General features: G+C 41.4%; 1 protein-coding gene across 1 annotated transcript; it reads left to right on the top strand.

Moving 5' to 3' along the window:
- The first annotated feature begins 2,898 nt into the window (after positions 1-2,898).
- On the top strand, positions 2,899-11,203 carry LOC124261710 (failed axon connections homolog). Its single transcript, XM_046696055.1, has 6 exons — positions 2,899-2,918; positions 4,484-4,598; positions 6,255-6,451; positions 7,465-7,656; positions 8,234-8,350; positions 11,102-11,203. Exons 1-4 carry the CDS (start codon positions 2,914-2,916, stop codon positions 7,565-7,567), a joined length of 420 nt encoding a protein of 139 aa, XP_046552011.1. The 5' UTR covers positions 2,899-2,913; the 3' UTR covers positions 7,568-7,656; positions 8,234-8,350; positions 11,102-11,203.
- Positions 11,204-13,474: the final 2,271 nt, after the last annotated feature.

Genomic DNA, 13,474 nt, shown 5'->3' with positions numbered 1-13,474 from the left:
ACAGCAGAAACGAATGAAGATGACTGTATCCAATACTACGAGTACAGAGGTGACCGCACTGAACGCCGTCCCCTGGAACCTGGGACTGTATAGAGGCACCATCTACTACAGTAGCTATGATTCTCCTATTGTAGGTGCAGTTGATGTGACATATACCACTGTGGCATATACTCTACAGTCAGTCAGTATGAAGGGAACAAGTACTAACTGTATGTGTTTGATTCCCTAAATGTATCAATCGCATCGTGTTTCCTCTCTGTATTCCGATCTCATCCAACCTGGGAAACGGATTTTAAGATTACATATTTCATACAGCATGTAGCCTATGTTGCCATGTTAATTTGCTGTAGGTTTCATCAATAAATATCTTGTTACAGTTCTATGGCTACTGTCTCTGCTTCCAAGCTACAAAAAACAATGCTTCATTATCCATTATCACCGCTAATCTTTATGTATCTTGAATCAGGGCCGGAAAATAGAATGTTTCGTTTCTAATAGGCTTTTAGTTTGGAATGGAGATACTGTGTTTTCAATATGGCGTTATTTTACCAGTGGATTCAACAATTAGTTATCACCTGATGGAATATCAAACCTGAGGGCAATAGGATTAAACGTACAGCAGTAAACCACCACCGGTGAGGAACATTATAAACAGTCAACACATAGAAAACCATGTGTGTGTATTTGTAAGTGTGTGTGCGCATGCGTCTATATATGTGTATGTGTCGTATTAAAAGCACTGTGTGTACAGATCCTTCAGCAGCCTGTTGTTTGTTATGTTTTTAGCAGCAATACTCAACTGGTTGATTCAGACATTACATGAAGTATTTTCATTTACTTCTTGCTGTACCCGTGAAGATCGGGATTAGAATTGGTCTTCAGCAATCCACGTTTGTCGTACGAGACAACTAACGGGATCAGGTGATCAGACACGCTGACTTGGTTGATACATGAAAGCGTATCCCGATTATGTAGATCGATGCTCATGATGTTGATCACTGGATTGTCTGGTCCAGAGTCGATTGTTTGCAGACTCCGCCGACATATGTCTTGAATATTGTTGATATGGCGATAAACAAACCCAAAAATAATAACGGTGACTTGTGAATAATCGATTCCGGGCAAGACAAACCTGTGATAGATATCACGAGAAATGACTAAAGCCGCCAAGGGTTTCCATGCCATGCATTCAGCCATGTCACTGAGCCTTCCCACTGGATCCACAGTTAGTTCTCGACGCAAATAGCAGCTTTACAATTGCTGGTTGTCGTTAGCAGTCCTCACTCACTCGCTCACTTTTTCCATGAACCTTACAAACGGGACTGTCCTCCCGCATTAAGTAGGGGTGAAACGGTATACCGAGGTAGTTTGCCTTCTATTCGGCATACCGTAATGCAGTCCAAAAAATTCGGTATTTTCGGTTTTCGTACCTTTATTTTATTGTGATCTGCATTGTGATCCTATCTCATTTACCTAACCGAAACGGACTGAACCGAAGTACCGCAATCCGTACCGTGCCGTGGTAAGAGCGTACCGTCGTAAAAGCGTACCGTGCCGTGGTAAGAGCGTACCGTTTCACCCCCAGCATTGAGGCAACGGTTCAGAGCTCCACATTACAACACTACAACAGCGATGTGGGGACATTTGCTTGGGGCCACTTTTTTAAACCCATATTATTGCAGCTGATCGATGTAGTAATCTTGTCATTTATCAAATACGGACATATTGTTTGAGTAATATAGGAAATAAGATATCGATTGAATAGACATAAACTTCAGATCATCAGTTTCAAAAGGTCTAAGCCCAACAACCTCCCTAGACTTCGGTAACATGCAAGTCACACCCAACAACCTCCCTTGACTTCCGTAACATACAGGTTACACCCAACAACCTCCCTTGACTTCCGTAACATACACGTCACAACCAACAACCTCCCTTAACTTCCGTAACATACAGGTTACCCCCAACAACCTCCCTTGACTTCCGTAACATGCAAGTCACACCCAACAACCTCCCTTAACTTCCGTAACATACACATCACAACCAACAACCTCCCTTGACTTCAGTTACATGCAAGTCACACCCAGCAACCTCCTTTGAATTCCGTAAAATACAGGTTACACCCAACAACCTCCCTTGACTTCCGTAACATGCAAGTCACACCCAACAACCTCCCTTGACTTCCGTAGCATACACGTTACACCCAACAACCTCCCTTGACTTCCGTAACATACACGTCACAACCAACAACCTCCCTTGACTTCCGTAACATGCAAGTCACACCCAACAACCTCCCTTAACTTCCGTAACATGCAAGTCACACCCAACAACCTCCCTTGACTTCCGTAACATACGCGTTACCCCCAACAACCTCCCTTGACTTCCGTAACATGCAAGTCACACCAAAAAACCTCCCAAGACTTCAGTAACATGAAAGTCACATCGACACAACCTCACTATAAATATGTAACAGTTAGAGAACACCCACACAACATCAGGGCAACTACCTCAAGTTGGACTGACTCACACAAATGAAGTGGTTCAGTGACATGACTGGTTTTGGCAGGGCTGCCAGTTTGCACGAAGTTATGTCCCCCTGTACTCACAAACATGCCACCGTCACCAGGTGACCCTTGTTACAGCAGATATGAGTGTCACGTACGTGTACCCTTCAGTGATATGTCTTAACTCTGATTCAACTACAACACTGTGTAAAACTGACGTGAGTGTCACGTCCGTGTACCCTACAGTGATATGTCTTAACTGATTCAACTACAACACTGTGTAAAACTGACGTGAGTGTCACGTACTTGTACCCTTCAGTGATATGTCTTAACTCTGATTCAGCTACAACACTGTGTAAAACTGACGTCACTTGATAAAAAGGGACCACGCTAGACGCCCTGCACCACAATGAGGTAGGTCGATATTGTGCTACATGGTCATCCACAGAGACATAATTTTACACGTACTGCACTAACGAACCCATGTGGATAGATAAGAGGCAACTAAATGTATCTGGAGATCAGGCTGGCTGACTTGGTTGACGGGTGTCTTCGTATCCCAGTAGCGTGGATGAATGCTCAGTAGCTAAATTACATTGTCCAGACTCGATAATTAACAGGCAGCCGTTATCCAGGTGGGGTATTGGTTAGGACAAAGTCAGGGTACAAACCAACAAACCTCACTAGTGAGTGTCAAGGTAGTTAGGTATGAGCGCCATCTGACGTGCCCGTAAAAAGTTGGCCTATGAGTCCTAAAATCTCCAGGTGTAACGCGACCCAGTTACGCTGGACTTTGTATTCCTCATGTCTAGGTGTTCTCAGATAAGAGCATGAAAACAAGACTGAAGTACATTTACAGTTAGTAATGGGGGTTGAAGGCACTTATATCACGAGTGGTGTACTGTTTTAGAGCCTCCTCCTGGAGCGAAATTGTCTCAATTACGAAGTTAAACCCCATTTCACCTCACCTCACCTGCTCGGGACCACAATTTATACCCACAATAGGACAGCTCTTCAATGTAGTCGGGCCGGTGGGGTAGAATAGTGGTTAAAGCGTTCGCTCGTCACGCCGATGACCCGGGTTCATTCCCCATATGGTTACAATGTGTGAAGCTCATTTCTGGTGTCCTCCGCCGGGATATTGCTGGAATACTACCAAAAACTAAAATCACTCACTCACTCACTTAATGTAGTAATCTTCTCAGTTATCATGGTATACATGCCCATCGTCATATGATCTAAATATTCTCATGTACTACGTCAAGAGGGCAGCTCTTCAATGTAGTCATCTTGTCAGTTATCAAATATAGGCAGATTGTTAGAGAAATATAGGAAATAAGATATATTGACGAAGTTGATTCATGTGTTGAAAAGTGCATTTATTGTTGTGTGTTTCAATCTCTGGAATACTTTGGGGCAATGGCATATATATGTTGCTGTCTTTAAAGACATGTATGATTCTTCGTATATATGTGATTTGGGAATCGTCTTTCTATGAAATTTTGTCAAACTACGTGTTTTCCTTTTACTTTGATATTACAAAAACAGGGGATATCCTAAGAATTAAAGCAGTAAAAATCGCATTTTGCAACTAAAACATACTGCGGCGGTGTTAACTGAGATTATCTGAAACAAGCAGCTCTAGTTTAGCGTAGGAGGCCTTGAGATCCTGAAGTCCCGATCCACACAACGCTCGTAGAGCTACGACATCGTAAGCCAATGATAAGCTATACAGTTACGACACGTCGTACCGATACAAACGCTTTACAGATCAGGACCCTGATCCTAGTTTGAAAGCTGATGCACAGACACGATGTCATAACTATGGAATACTGTAAGGGGATATCATCGTGCTACATATGACTGTAAGAGTTTGGGTTGATGTCAATCAAATTTAACAGGTAAAACATGTGACGCCAAGAAGACTTGAACCAAATTTACAAGAATTACCAATTTGAGTCGACACGCTTGTCTTCCAGTTCTGCCCCAAAAATGATTCTGTACCAGATAGCGAGAGGACCAAGGGCGCCAAGTTTCTCCCCATTTGCTCTCAAGTTGGAGACCTTTCTTCGAATGGCGAAAATAGAATATCAGGTCAGTGAGGTTAATCAAAGATATCTTTTGGCAGTTATTGCCAATGCCAATCTGTAGCGTTACGTAATAGAAAATATCTCACATAAATATCCGATTATACACACACACACACACATATATATATATATACATCAAATATAGTAAGTGATCTCTGATTGCTGGAATTGTGAACAGTTGGAATTCTGAGAAGAAGAATGATATGGACTCGGATTTGACTAAAAAGTATAGTTGGTTGCTCTTATTTAGTAGTCTCCAACACAAGCATATATATAATTCTAAGGCTGTTCTAATCTGGGTCATCTTTCCTTTCGCCTGTATAACAGGAACCGTTGTTTACTTACAAACGCCACGCACACACACACACACACACACACACACGCACACACATACATACAAAGTAACCCCGACATAAAGCTGAGTTAGAAGGTAAACAACACACAAAGATAATACAAAGAACCCATTCTACAGCTATATAGCGACGATCTGTAAATAATCTCGCCTGCACCAGACAATCCAGTGATGAACATCATGAAAATTCATGAACGCAGTTGGGATACGATGAAATGGGTCAACTAATTCAGCGAGCCTGATCACTCGATCCCGTCAGTCGCCTCAGGGTTGCCGAAGATCAGCTCTGTATTCGCAACCATGTCATCGCTCCTTCACTATGTATACCACCTAGTTCTTGTATACACACCCAATTTATCCATAGTTATCACATCATACCATGTGCATATTTATCACATCATAACATGTGCATATTTATCATATCATAACATGTCCATATTTATCACATCATAACATGTCCATATTTATCACATCATAACATTTCCATATTAATAATATCATAACATGTCAATATTTATCTTATCATAACATGTCCATATTTATCACATCATAACATGTCCACATTTATCATATCGTAACATGTCCATATTTATCACATAATAACATATCCATATCATCTTATCATAACATGTCCATATTTACCACATCATAACATGTCCATATTCATCACATCATAACATGTCCATATTTATCACATCATAACATGTCCATATTTATCGCACCATAACATGTCATATTTATCACATCATAACATGTCCATATTTATCACATCATAACATGTCCATATTTATCACATAATAACATGTCCATATTTATCACATCATAACATGTCCATATTTATCGCATCATAACATTTCCATATTTATCACATCATAACATGTCCATATTTATCATATCATAACATGTCCATATTTATCACATCATAACATGTCCATATTTATCATATCATAACATGTCCATATTTATCACATCATAACATGTGCATTATCATATCATAACATGTCCATATTTATCACATCATAACATGTCCATATTTATCATATCATAACATGTGCATATTTATCATATCATAACATGTCCATATCATATCATAACATGTCCATATTTATCATATCATAACATGTCCATATTTATCATATCATAACATGTCCATATTTATCACATCATAACATGACGATTATATCCCTGCTGATGACACCGTCTTACAGCTGTAATATTGTTGAGTCTCATCACTTTTAAATCTTAGCATACAACTCAGAGGAAGTACCAAGATAAATGTGGTTAATTATTACATATCACTCTTTGTAGAATGATTTTAGTGTCAAGCGCTCGTCCAAAGGCAAGATTCCCTGGATGAAATACGAAGGAGAGGCCGTGGCTGACTCTCAGTTCTGTGTGGAGTATCTGAACCGGAAGTTGAACATTGATCTTAACAGTCACCTGACCGAGGAACAACGGGCTGTTGCGCATGCCTTTCGAAAGATGGCGGAGGAAAACTTATTCTGGTTGGTTTCGAGGGATTACAATTTTCGAGGACGCAATGTAGTGTTGTCCAGCTGTCTTGCGTTGTAATGACTTCGTGTGGTATTGTCCATCTGCTGTCTTGTGTTGTAATGACATCGTGTCGTATTGTCCATGTGCCATATTGTCCTCAGTATCGTATTGTACCTGTGTCGTACAGTCCCTGTTTGTATTGTCCCTCTGCCATATTGTTCCTGTGAAGTATTTTCCCTGTGTCATATTGTCTATGTGCCATATTGTCCCTGTTTCATATTGCCTCTGTGTAATATTGTCCCTGTGCCATATTGCCATTATGTCGTATTTTCCCCTGAGTCAAATTACCCCCTCTGTCTTATTGTCCTTGTGTCGTATTGTCCCTGTCCCGTGTGGTCCTTGTGTCGTATTGTCCTTGTGCCATATTGTCCCTGTTTCATGTTGCTTCAGTGTAATATTGTCCCTGTACCATAATTTCCTTGTGTCGTATTGTCCTTGTGCCATGTTGCCCTTGTGTCATATTGTCCTTGTGTCGTAGTGGCCCTCTGTCATATTGTCCTTGTGCCATATTGTCCCTGTGTCGTATATGGCCCTGTGTCATATTGTCCCTCTGTCATTTTGTCCTTGTGCCATATTGTCCTTGTGTCATATTGTCCCTCTGGCATATTGTCCTTGTGTCATATTGTCCCTGTGTCGTATTGTCCCTCTGTCATATTGTCCTTGGGTCGTATTGTCCCTCCATTTCTGACTTGTCAAAGCTTACAGCATGTGTGTCAATCTTGTTGCCATCTGCTCTCCGCATCAGGCAACGGTAGGGTTCGCAAATGTCTATGCGCGGAGTACGGTTCATATGAGTTTTTAAGCTGAAATATCCTCACTTTATTTAGCAGATGAAAAAGGGCATAGGTCACTACTACGCTGCATATATCGTTTTAATATACATGTTATGTGATAACCCATGACGTGCCAAAGACAGTTGATTTTTTGACCTCGGCAATGTTTTGACCATTACGCATCTTTGCAGGTGTATGGGCCTGTCCCGGGGCTCAGAACCTCGACTACGTGAAGAAACACATCAAGTTGAACAAACTGGTAATCTGGATCGGAACAAGAATTTACCTGAGTAGTACGAAAGCTCACGGAATCGGCCGACACACCCATGAGGAAGTGTTGCACATTATGGAGGAAGATTTGAGATCATTATCAGTCTACCTTGGTAAGAGATGTCGTCAATTGTGATGGGTTTAAATAGGGTTTAATGTGACGTTCAAGTTTATTGCCCTTATATAGCAATGTGCAAATACGTGCTTGAACCAGTCTGGACTGGTTCTATTGTGCAGCCCTCTGCGCAATAACGTTGGAGTTTACTATGGATACCGGGCATGCATGGACTCCCAGGTGACCAGTTCTTGTTTTATTTCCTTAATACTAGGCAGGGCAACAACAAGTGTCATCTTTTACTTGTTTTTGCAGCAGAGAATCGGGCCAACGAGTGAGTGAGTATGGTCTTACACCGTTTTCAGCAATAGTCCAGCAATATCACGGCGGGGGAAACGGGAAACGGGCTGTGCACACGGTTCCTATTTGGGGACTCGAACCCAAGTCTTCAGTGTGATAGTGTACGCTTTAACCACTAAGCTACCCGACCTCCCGGTCTCGAACCAACGAACTTCCGCCCTCAGGGAAGACAATCCATGTACTACAAAACAGCACTCAAATTTCATTGTTTATTGAGCATCAGTGGTCAAACATTTTAACTCTTTTCATCTGTACAACTTTTCTAATACTGACAGGGACAAAGAAATTCTTTTTCGGCGATCAACCATGTGAGACAGATGCTGCTTTGTTTGGACTGTTGTGTCAGTTTTGCTGGCAGTGTCCAGGAAGCAAAGGGGAACAACTCGTGAACGGTAAATACGTTGCCACAAAGACCTCTGTGGTGCTGTCTGGTCGTTCAGCCCTTAGAGTCCGTTATTCATTTGGTCGTAGGTTGACAACCCATGAGAACGGCAACGTTTGTTTGTTTGTTTGTTTGCACTCAGCAGTATTCCAGCTGTAAGGCGGCGGTCCGTAAATAATCGAGTCTGGACCAGACAATCATATGATCAGCATCATGGGCATCGATCTACGTATTTGGGACACGATGACATACGTGTCGAACAAGTCAACGAGTCCGATCCCGTTAGCCGCCTCTTACGACAAGCATGGGTTGCTGAAGATCAATTCTAATCCGGATCTTCACGGGTGTCTTGACCGTTAGGATTAGAAGTTATTTCTCTGTTTTCCGTTTCCTTTTGTTTCGTTATATTCCCTATGTACATATAATTCTCTGCGAAGTCGGTTAAAAATATAATTCTTGCATCCTTTGGTAAGTTCAGGGGGTTATAATGTGAATGAGTGAGTATGGCTTTACGCTGCTTTTAGCAATATTCCGACAACGACAGGGAACATTGTACCCAAGAGGGGAATCGAACCCGGGTGTTCGACGTGACGAACCAACGCGCTTTAACCACTATGCTACCTCACCACCCCTGTTACGTATTCGTCACCACTCGCCCCTTTCCGTAACCTCCGAGAAGACTCCATTCGTCACCACTCGCCCCTTTCCCTAACTTCCAAGAAGACTCCATTCGTCACCACTCGCCCCTTTCCGTAACCTCCAAGAAGATTCCATTCGTCACCACTCGCCCCTTTCCGTAACCTCCAAGAAGACTCCATTCGTCACCACTCGCCCCTTTCCGTAACCTCCAAGAAGACTCCATTCGTCACCACTCGCCCCTTTCCGTAACCTCCAAGAAGATTCCATTCGTCACCACACGCCCCTTTCCGTAACCTCCAAGAAGACTCGTCCCGGTCTCGATGCTTGTTATGTGCGAAAATACGACAAACCAATCAGAACGCGCGTAATGGTTGCGGTGCTGTGAATTTTTTATATGAATCATGAGATTGACAGTGAGAGATTCAAATGCGAAAAGCAAAACAGCAATACAATATATGAGTACTTCGGTGATATTAAATACCACTGGAATCAAACTGGAATAGAGTTATCGTTCCTGTTTGAAGTAGATCTGATGTTCCTACGCCAATATGAAATCCTTCTAGAGGGCCACGAGTCGCTATTCGCCTTGTCCCGGAATAACACGAGTTAGGGGAATCCCTTATATTAACACACGTTCGATAATGACATGCTAATAAATGTTTAATGCCACCGATTTTAATGGTGTGGTTCCCAAAAAATGCTGTAAGAGTTTAATTGATTCAATTTAATTATTATTTGTCGATTATTACGCGGCAATTCTTCATTGCTTTGATAACTTCAGTGTCAGGGTAAATCTCAGGTTATCTCTCCTTTCATTCCTTAGAGAGGCCATTAGTGACTTTGTACATTCCCGTCAAACCACGGAACAGATAAACTAACGAGTACGAGCGTCGAGTCTTTTCGTACATTTGAACAGCTCAGAGATTATCATAAAACGTTGTCCGGAACGAAACGAGTGGTTCCCAAAGTGCCATGGTTATAACTTTCAAAAAAAGACTGGGAGACATTTCTCACAGCCATACGGTATATAGAGAATACTACACGAGGTCTCATTACATACGAATTATACGAAACGAGTGTCCTTCCTATGGTATCTGACCGAGGGAAAGCGAGGTCAGAAACCATAGGAAGGTCACGAGTTTCGTATAATTCGTATGTAATGAGACCGAGTGTGGTATTTTATTTATTACCCACGTCTTACATGCATTTGAATTGACAAAATAGCGTATTGTTGTTATGTTTTTGGTTTCAAACAGAAAACCCGTTTCATAAAGAGGTTGTGGAAGAGTTTTGTACTGTAGTACAATATTTGCATGACGTCACACTAATGACGTCACTGCCATGGTACCCGACATCACGATGCATGTCAGTTGTCATCGCCTCGTACAGTAAACTACTCCGTTGCACCTCGTTTCTTTGTGTCCAGTTGCTTCATTCGGCTAACATCACTGGTGGAAACATTGCGTTTATGTTTTTCGACGGATATAATGTCTCAGTTCGACTCACAATTAAACAGCGACGCGGCAACGTCACAATCAAATAAATAGAATAAAAGTAAATGATGCTGACTAAAAGCGTTTCCATTTCAGTCTTCCAAAAAAATAATATTTACGGGACATCGGCGCCCGAGAGGATCTGGGTTGGAATTTGTCCTTTAGCAACACAGGCTTGTCGTAAAAGGCGATTAACGGGATCGTGTGGTCAGACTCGCTGACTTGGTTGAAACATGTCATCGTATCCCAACTGCGTAGATCGATGCTCATGATCTCAATCACTGGCTTGTCTTGTGACTCAAAAATTAACAGACCGCCGTCATATAACTGGAATATTACCGAGTGCGTTATTAACTGATAAACATACAAAGCGTAATATTGGCACACCATTGTCACCCCTAGAGTATAACTAATAGTGCCCCGTATTCTCCAGAATGACCAAAACATGTACGCATTTAAGTGGTTCATTTCTAGGGAGAAGTATCGATCTGACATATCCTTTAGAAGGTTTGTTTGTCTTTGACAAATGTTAAGTATAACATTACGACAGAAACATGTATTTTATGTTACTTATATTGAGAAAAAGGCAAGGGTCTAAACTACTATGCTGCCGTTCGGTTTTCTTTCAGACAAGTTCACAAATCTGGTGGAGTATTGCGAGCGAATGAAGGCGGCATTTTGGCCTGACTGGGAGGACTGCATCACGGCGGACGGAACTAAAACTGCAACAATATAACATGAGAACTTAATAAATGGAATGTGACCCAAAGACACTTTTAAAACATAAACATACGCCGCCAGATAACATGCCGGATAATGATAATTTTACTGCATTTGCATAATAAATATCGTAGCCAGACTACCAACCTAACCAAAGGCAATCAGTAGTAAATGTTTCTACTGAACAGACAATATCAAATGTTTTCAAGTATTCGATCAAAGATTAATCAACCAGTATACCAGCAACACCACACACCTTCCACGGCAAAATAGACACCTGTGATATAGCTTTCTTGTCCCCGTTCAAAATAGTCCGACCGGCCATAGCTCCAATCTCCCGTTCGTGTTGTTGCTGCTAGTGGTTCTTGATGATCGGCAGATAAACAGAAAAGTCCTTTCAGTGAATATAGTTAGCTAGATATGTTGATGCTCCGAATCCCTCCGACAGTTATAGCGAGCACCTGTGCACAAATAAGAGTCAATATTGAATGTCAGAACATCTGAGTGTGGGTAGCCGTGAAGGTCCGGGTTAGAATATTGATCTTCACAAACCCATGCTTGTCGTAAGAGGCGACTAACGGGATCGGGTGGTCAGGCTCGCTGACTTGGTTGACATGTCATCGGTCCCCAATTGCGCAGATCGATGCTCATGCTGTTGATCACTGGAGTGTCTGGTCCAGACTCGATTATTTACAGACCGCCGCCATATAGCTGGAATATTGTTGAGTGCGGCGTAAAACTAAACTCACTCACTCACTCTGACTGCTGGTGAGTAGTCGACATACTTGTCAACAACAATTAGCTGGGTGACCCTTGGATTTGTAAAAATCCGATCAATAGATATCAATCGATATTTATGCATTATCCTTATCTTGATTGCTGATAAATAAGACTTGTAACAGTGTGTCATCTGTTTCTGTATTTACTTGTACATGTATTTGTTTATGGGAGCAGCCTTCAAATTGGCTCCTCGGAGCTTGTTGGCCAATCCATTCATATCTTCATGAATAAATATGTTTAAACCATATCATCTTCCAAATTGAGGACACTAAAGGTTGTTTAAACTCACAGTTAGTACCTCAGTGTCCGATCGTGTCGTTAGGCTCAGTATTTCCACTTTTCTGCGCAGTTCACACACAGTGTTCGCAATATTTTAGGGCCTATTCGATTATGCTAAACCGATTTGGGTTTCGGGAAAACCATGCACTCGATTATGTCGAGCCTAACACTGGTTTCTGAAACTTCGAAACCATCTCCGAGGCAGTTTTCGCAGTTTCGGTTTCGCGTTCTCTCACAACAAAGATGGCTGAAACGAAAAGCGCTAAGTTCAGCTGATCTTGGTGGCCAAATAGAGCAGCAGTTCCTGTGACCAAAATAATGATAAAAATCAACTGAGAACTAGGAAAATATTATCTAAAACCCCAGTCTATTGACAATGACTATTTTATGTAACTTGAATATATATAATGACTTGTAACAGTATAATTACATATACGCAAATATGTACCTCCAATAGCATCTGTCTCTTTTTTATTTGTTAATCACTGATAAAAAAAATTAAAAATATTACCTTCGGCAATGCTGTCATTCAATTTGTTCCACATATACAGTAGCTGAGACATTTCTTCTGGTATCTATTTTGAAACCGGATGGTGTGACCATCTACTCGTTTATAAAACTAGAAACTAGTTTCACTTTGAAACCATGTAGCCGAAACTAGACACTCGTTTATAACTGGGGAAACCCGTTTCAGAAACCAAAACAAGTTTCGCAATAATCGAACAAGCCCTCTTAAATTGCCATTGGACCGTCAGGGCCTGCTGCCGCCTGCAGACTTTAAAATCTACAGGTCCGGAATGAAATCTGCAGGCCCATTTTGATAAAGTCAAACACACACACCTTACTATCACAAGCTACGGGAAGTCTACCATTATAAATATAGAACCTTTAATTTCAGTGCACTCGTTTCTCAATTTAAAAGGCAGATTTGATTCAAAATCATGTGTTCATATGACATATATTTTTTAACAATGATTGGCGTTATTTTTCGTTTTTGTAACATGTTTTTATTATTCACATTGTACATTCATCATGACATGATTACTCTTCTAATGTACCCCCAGAGCGGTATTCACATAAGCTTGTGCTTGTTTACCAATCCGGCTCTTTTCACAGTAAAATATCTTGGTTTCTGAACACCGGAAACCTAAAGAAAGTAAATGGAAACTTAGGTTTCAATTAGGTTTCTGGACCGTTTCTCTACATTTCCTTCAAGTTTCCGG

Source organism: Haliotis rubra, unplaced genomic scaffold (assembly GCF_003918875.1).
Source record: "Haliotis rubra isolate DU_JTF1 unplaced genomic scaffold, ASM391887v1 Scf804, whole genome shotgun sequence".
Taxonomy (NCBI): domain Eukaryota; kingdom Metazoa; phylum Mollusca; class Gastropoda; order Lepetellida; family Haliotidae; genus Haliotis; species Haliotis rubra.
This window is presented reverse-complemented; position numbering and strand designations above follow the sequence as displayed.

What these genes read in the sequence shown, in the direction of transcription:
- LOC124261710 (XM_046696055.1), top strand. An exon ending in TGGCGAAAATAGAATATCAG is followed by an intron (nt 4,599 to 6,254) that starts GTCAGTGAGGTT and finishes CACTCTTTGTAG; the next exon opens with AATGATTTTAGTGTCAAGCG. An exon ending in GCGGAGGAAAACTTATTCTG is followed by an intron (nt 6,452 to 7,464) that starts GTTGGTTTCGAG and finishes GCATCTTTGCAG; the next exon opens with GTGTATGGGCCTGTCCCGGG.